The sequence below is a fragment of the Buceros rhinoceros genome, unplaced genomic scaffold (assembly GCF_000710305.1).
Source record: "Buceros rhinoceros silvestris isolate BGI_N320 unplaced genomic scaffold, ASM71030v1 scaffold14335, whole genome shotgun sequence".
In the NCBI taxonomy this organism is placed as follows: domain Eukaryota; kingdom Metazoa; phylum Chordata; class Aves; order Bucerotiformes; family Bucerotidae; genus Buceros; species Buceros rhinoceros.
The window spans coordinates 6,725-13,256 of record NW_010412364.1 but is presented as its reverse complement, the minus strand read 5'-3'; the positions used below and the strand labels follow the sequence as shown (position 1 = coordinate 13,256).

At 46.6% G+C, this 6,532-nt stretch overlaps 1 protein-coding gene across 2 annotated transcripts in view; it reads right to left on the bottom strand.

The window, feature by feature from the left end:
• The window catches only part of DENND2C (DENN/MADD domain containing 2C), a 17,225-nt gene that overhangs the window by 7,570 nt on the left and 3,123 nt on the right, over nt 1–6,532 (bottom strand). Inside the window, exons 3-7 of one of the 2 annotated variants that reach the window (XM_010136370.1) lie at nt 6,363–6,475; nt 5,907–6,074; nt 3,029–3,125; nt 2,314–2,358; nt 869–1,056 (exon numbers count right to left, since the gene is read on the bottom strand). In XM_010136370.1, the coding sequence (XP_010134672.1) occupies nt 869–1,056; nt 2,314–2,358; nt 3,029–3,125; nt 5,907–6,074; nt 6,363–6,475 (611 nt within the window). The remainder of the gene's footprint in view (nt 1–868; nt 1,057–2,313; nt 2,359–3,028; nt 3,126–5,906; nt 6,075–6,362; nt 6,476–6,532) is intronic. The other variant, XM_010136372.1, reaches the window with a different exon arrangement.

Below are 6,532 nucleotides of genomic sequence, written 5' to 3'. Positions count from 1 at the left end.
GCTGAAGTCCCACAAAACCTCCCTTAATGAATCTGACATCGCCTCTCTTTGGATGACATGCAGCTTCCTTAATAATCTCTGGCTTACTCCTGACAGCACACCTAGAATTTGTTCAGTTTTTCAATGGAAGGCAGCAGGTCAAGCCCAGATGGTGACAAGTGAGTATTCTCTTCAATCTGGAACCACAGAAGCAAGCACCAAGGCTCCATGCTCTCAGCTTCACAGTTACTGCTGTGTACACTGAGTCATAATTCAGAGTCACATGTTGATCTTGTCATCCGTTTGGGCTGAACAGACAGAAAGCAAGCTTATTTCAAATGGCTTGTTCTAGCTACAGCACTTTAACCTCCACAGCTCTCCTCTGCTTTTTCGGAGACTAGTACACATAGCTTTGTCTTTTTTTTTTTTCCTCAGAACAGTATAAATAGGCATAAAAGCCCTGGTGTTCTAGTTCCCATGCACCATCAGTCAAACAGCTTCATTCCCTGTTTAAAAATCACAGACCAGCAGGATGAGGTCATGCCAGCTTTGGGAACAGAGCACTACACTCCCTTTCCTCTCCTCAGCTGCCTCAGCAGCGTGTCACAATACAGCATGGCTTTATGGTATTTCCAGGCAACTAGAAATGCAGTAGCAGCCTTCCTAGTTCCAAAAAAAAAGACAGCAAACTCATTGTCAAGAAAGATATTCAACGACTGCCCAACACTACACATTAGGTCTGTAACAGAGCAAGGTGCTTCATATTCCAGTGTATCCTCACCAGTGGGCCAGCTTTGCCAGTATAGAGCTTAGGAAGCAATACACACTGTGCGAGGAGATGAACAACATCTGAGTGTGTTTTGTGAGCAGATTTCCATGCAGCTCCTACCTTGCTGGGAAACTGCTGTATGATCTGTGGGGTGTACATCATCTCAGATGCCTTCTTGTGCAGCGACACCACCACAAACAGCTCAAACAGGCGCTGTTCCTGAAGCTCTATCAAATCCCTCTCCAAAGTCTGGTAGTGTGGGTTCCTCTTGGAGGCTGACTGCACCTGCAGCAGGCACCTGTGTCGATCTGAAGAAAGGAACAAATCCAAAATCAGCCTGTAGCCACACACCTACAGGTCACAGAAGATGACTTGTCACCAGCTTTAGAAGGGGGAATAGAGATGGGTGCATTTGCCTAACATCACTGCTGTGCTCTACAGACTCCTGCATCAGCTTCTCAGGGACAGAGCTGTTCCAGACAGACAAGCACTGGCCTTGCAGCAGCTCTGCAAACCCCACGTGACCCACATCTAGCATTCTCCTGCTGTCCTGACATTCTTTCTCACATCTCAGAGCAACACGCTGTGGTAACGATGAGGGAAGACCAGCTGTGAGAAGCCCAGCTCCACCAGTTCAGTAACTGCCCAGCCTCAGGCAAAGCAGCTTGGGCATTCAAGAGCAGCAGAGCCAGTTTCCTTGCCAAGAAACCTCCGGGCTGGGATGTCTTGACAGGCAGTACAGACTTACAAGCACAGGCACAGCACTCTGGAATAAGAAATTCCTGTGACCCAGGCACCATGACACATTCTGGACACTTTGGAAAGAACTCTTAGATCACTGTATTTCTGCAGAGATTCTTCACTCTCCATTATTCTCCTTAATATAAAAAAGTGGAACTTCACTATTCACTCCAACTTAAGGCCTTCTGTATGCTTCCCTCCAGGTAAATGAAACATCTGAAACAATTCCGTTGGTCCTTTTTACTAGATGCTGGCTAAGAGACATGACAGAGTCACTCATCAGCGCTGCTGGCCACCCATTACCATTTAACATTCAAACCTTACCAGCATAGAAACTAAGACCCCTTTGGTCCTTCCCACACCAGCTCAGACCAAGCAGATATGTCACGGCTGTGGTTTGGCCCTGTGATCGAACTTGGGACCAGACGAATAACCAAGTGATTTCTCCCCAGAGGAAAGGGCATTTCACAACATGGTACATAGAGAAGAGAACCAAGGGAAGCAAGTAGGGGGAACATAACTTCAAGTGTTTGCAGCAACGGTGATCCAGGGACAATTTCCCACAAGACATATTTTAGTTAAGTGTGACTCTAGCAACCCAAAAATGAATCTACTTCTAGCAACCAGCAGATTAAACCTCAAGGGCTTGGAAGTGGCAGAAGTAGAGGTTGATTTGTCACAGCCTTGGGAGCCACGCTGCCCCTTAGACAGTCACTTTCTCTGATTCAGCAGAAGCCACACCTAGTCAGTGTGTTTATCCCATTACAGCCTTAGCCTAACATGTAGCGCTAAGGGGAGAGGGCCAGCCCCTGCCATTCACTCACTTTTTGGCTGATTTTCCATGTCACTTTCATTCCCGCTGGTTTCACCTGAAACACAAATAGTTTTCACTTATTAGCTATGCAGAAGGAAGACGGGCAACACCCAAAGCTGGGAAAGAGAGAGAACTTTAAACTCATCAGAACAACATCACTTAGGGCTGCCCACCTCTCCTGCTCAAAGCATCAGCAACGACAGCCTGAACTGGCAAATGTGTTACAACAGTAGATTTCGATAAGCGAAGTTGATATCGAGGCACTGTTTCCAGTAAACCACCCTTATGTCAACTGGACAGCCATACCACGGCTACAAATCAGAAGAGCATAAAAATAACCACTTTAGAGTCACAAAAGTGATGAATAGAGTGGTCAAAGGTAGTTCTCCTACCACGTGGTTTTGTGGGCAATTTGTGGACTTGTTCTGCTTTTTTTGAAAAAGCACTTTTAACCAGTAGCCCAGCTTTTCAGACTCAGATCATAGCGACAGATCTTCCATTTGTGACAGCATTAGGCTTGGGCTAGGGAAGTGTTCCCAGTCCTAGCAGTGCTGAAAACTCAACAATTCCAGCTGCAAGCCACTGGGTTCAGCACTGCTGAGTGAGCCCAGCATAAGCTGCAGGAGGTGGTGGTGCCTGGCCTGCTAGCAGTACCCCAGGACATGCAGGAATTGTGCCACTCAAGAGGCTCACAGCAAAGAGAATGGTGCTGGAGGCCTCTATACCTTTCACTGGAGGCGCTTCTCTCCCAGCAGGACTGAGCAACTTTACCCTCTTCTTTCCACGCTTAGAATCAAAGATCTCCTGTATTTTTAAAACCAGCTGAAATCCAAAGCAGAAGCAGAAGTTAATGCGGGGGTCCAGAAAAAGGGTCCAGCTGCCCAGAGGACTGCAGCCCAACTGTCACCTAGCACCACCATGCTTGGGAAAGGCTGCTCAGGCCCTGCCAGGGCGCCTGGCTCAGAGAGTACTTGCTAGAGTACTTTCACCACAGTGCAGTGGCTAATGAATGAGCACAGAATTTCTGCTACAAGAGAGAGACTACTGTCAGCACAACTCAAAGCCGACACCAAACTGTACAAGCATTCTGGAAGTTATCATACACCGCTTAACAAACAGACAGCAGAAGCAGCAAATTGTCTGGCACTGGCTCTCCATTTTCTGTTAGAGAGGCCAACTGCAAAGGCACTTGCAAGAATCTTACAAACTCTCCACCACAAAGTACTCTGAACTCCACATGCTCTCAAGCATTTAAATTCTTTCCAAGCCCAGAAAAACAACGGGTCTCTCAATGTAGCTTGGGGTTTGTTTGTTTGCTTGTCTTTTTAAGTTTGCTGCTGCAGTGGCTGTCAGACAGCTAAGGCCAGTTCTCCAAAGCACCATGTTGGGCACAGAACACGGCTGCTGTAAGCACAGCCCTTGTCCCAGGATAGTTTGCCAAAATGAAAGTAATAAGTACTTTATTTTGCATAGGTGAAGAAAAACAGTGTGCCAGAATAATGGGTCTGTGCAGCAGGGACACCACGGACCTGGTCCACTGGAAGAAAAAATTTGGAAAAATACATAGCCCAATGCAGACAAAGCTACAGGCATGAAAGAAGGGTCAGCATTTAGATGCTCCAAGTCGACGCTGTTGACCTTTCTTCCACCGGTCACAAGGGCCTTAAAACCCAAGTCCTAATGCTTCACCTTACTCCTGTCACAGGTCCCTCTGGACTCTACCCCAGCTGCCAGGTCAACACTGCTGCAGGGGCTCCTTGATTGTGCCTGTCAAAGACGGCTATCCCTTCACTGTGAAGAACAATTTACGCCAAATACAGTAAGCAGGTCAAGTTCATTCTTGTCTCAAGTTAAGAATTCACTACTTGATGTAGGAGGGTGGGGCCCAGCAATTTGTCTCCAAAAATACTGCATAAAAAAGAACATATTCAGCAAGAAAACCTGTTTTTCAGCTCAAGCCTTTATCCCCAGCTCAGCAAACTAGGCTTAAGCTCTTCTCCTTTTCAGTTCTATTTATCCCCATTTTCTGCATTAGCCAAGTCCTCCTACACGATGAGGCTGCAGGGAAGAAACCAGCGCACAGCACAAAGCAGTGCTTCTGCAAAATCTGCCTTCTTTCCCCTCTACCATCCAGCCTTAACCAGAGGATTTCCATTTCTGTTCTGGTTTTTGTGCAGTTGAGTCACCAGGGAAAGATACTGGGTGTGTTTAAGGCAGCTATGTGTTTCTTAAGCAATAAGTAAGTTTTTTCTTTCTAGACTCCAAACTTTTTCTCAGTCTCTCGAGCAATCTTGGCTCAATTCCTTGTGAGCAAAAAGAGTAAAGTGTGCTTCCTGTATGTAAATTGTTCCAGATTTTTGGAATAGGTTTGCTTTTGGAGAATATTTTATTTTCCCCCTTCAAATGAAAGATACTCTCCATCATAGCATTTTAATAATATTGTCATCCCTTTCCTGGTTTTCCAGCCCTACAGTTTGTTTAAAAAGATATACAGAAGTTGCTTGTTAATCTAAGGTACTTAAAGTTTGAAAAGTATTCTGCAGCTGTCCAACTCTACCTCACAAACTTGTGCAATCTGAGCAAATATGCCAAATTTTCACATGAAATAAAGATCTGCAGAAGTTAAATGATTTTGTCATGGCTAAAGTAAGTTGTTGCCATTACCACATCTGGAATTTGAGGCCTATGCACAAAGTTCCACTACAGCGGTAGCTGCAGCTGTCCTTCTAGAGCACACGCTCCGTTTTTTCACTGAGGGACATAAGCTGGTAATCAAAACTAGTATCTAGAAAGATCCCCACTGCATCAAATGGGAATTATAACAGAGTCCTCTGTCGTGAAAGTGGATTAAAAGCCTTCCTCAAGGCTCTGGCCTCAGAAACATATCTGCCTCTGCACACAGGCAGGAGGGAGTGGCCAGAAGCAGCAGAGGGGAGGCTTTGTGAAAATGTGCTTATCCCTAAAAGCTGCTCTTCACCTTTAGCCTATGCAACCGCTGCAAGGGTATGTTGCTGACGGCAAGTCAAGAACTCCAACATGCCAAGGAACAGAGGGCCCAGCCAGCTCCTCTCAGCAGCCCCACACTGTCAGCCATCGAACAACACAGTGCTTGCAGCAAGAACATAAAGGTCAGCCTGCAAAGTCATCAGGAGCAAGAGACATGTACACACAATTGTACAGAGGCCCTTTAACTCACAGAGAGCTTCCTCTCATTCCTGCACCAGATTCAGCACAAACCCAGCACCACTAAGCTTTACAGAAGCAGTGGGAACAAGGCTGAAAAGACAAAGCACGAGAAAGAGCTAGTATTCAAACACAGCACCAATTGCCAAGTCAACACCTGGTATTCTGTTTGCAGATTCTTGGCCACAAAACCACTGCTGCCCCAGCTAGAAGTGGCCCTCTGTTTTTTGATCCCCAAACACCTGTCCTTGCTAGTTGGAAGGGAAATGGTTAGAGCAGGGTCACTTGTCCACACATACAGTAGTACTAACCAGCATTCACAGCTCCATCACCACTTACAAAGCGCTTAGAAAGTGCTAGATGAAGCAGCAAGAGTTTGAAATGCCACGCAAGATGTAATGTTCCATGTTTAAATCTCACCCAGGGCATGTTCTTTCTCCTGCTAGCAGCCTCTACTGCTCCGAACAGCTTCCACTCGGTCAGTGTGACAGGCAGGGTTGTGTCCTTCATCATTTTCCCTTGGAAACCTGTCTGGGAGGGCTTTAGCTCAAGAGTCTTGCGACTGAGGAAGGGGGGTTTTGGGGGAGGCTAGGAAACAGAATCAGAGGAGGAGGTTAAACATGGGATTAAGCTTTGGTCCAAGCTCAGAGTGAAAGGAGTCAGATTACAAATGATGAACTTCCTGCACCCTCCTGCTCTACCAAGCTCTCCACCCCACCCCCACCCTACATGCACAAGCATCTCAACAACACTCTCTTCTTCCTATTCTTTTGCTCCTTAACAGCTTAAAAACGTGGGGCCAGAGGGGAGCACAAAATAGGGCCCTTGTGAGGATGACTCCTGTAAACACATGGCAATTTAATCCCCTTGCCCTACCTTGGGAGCCCTACTGGTGCTCCGGGGCGGTGGTAGCTTCCAGACAGATGGGACCTTCCACAGGGGTAATGGCAGTGCTCTGATATCTTCATAGGGGTTCTCTTTTACAGGACCTGGAAAAAGCATTGGACTGGGGGATTTATGAAAGGAGATGAAGTCCTGCATTCCTG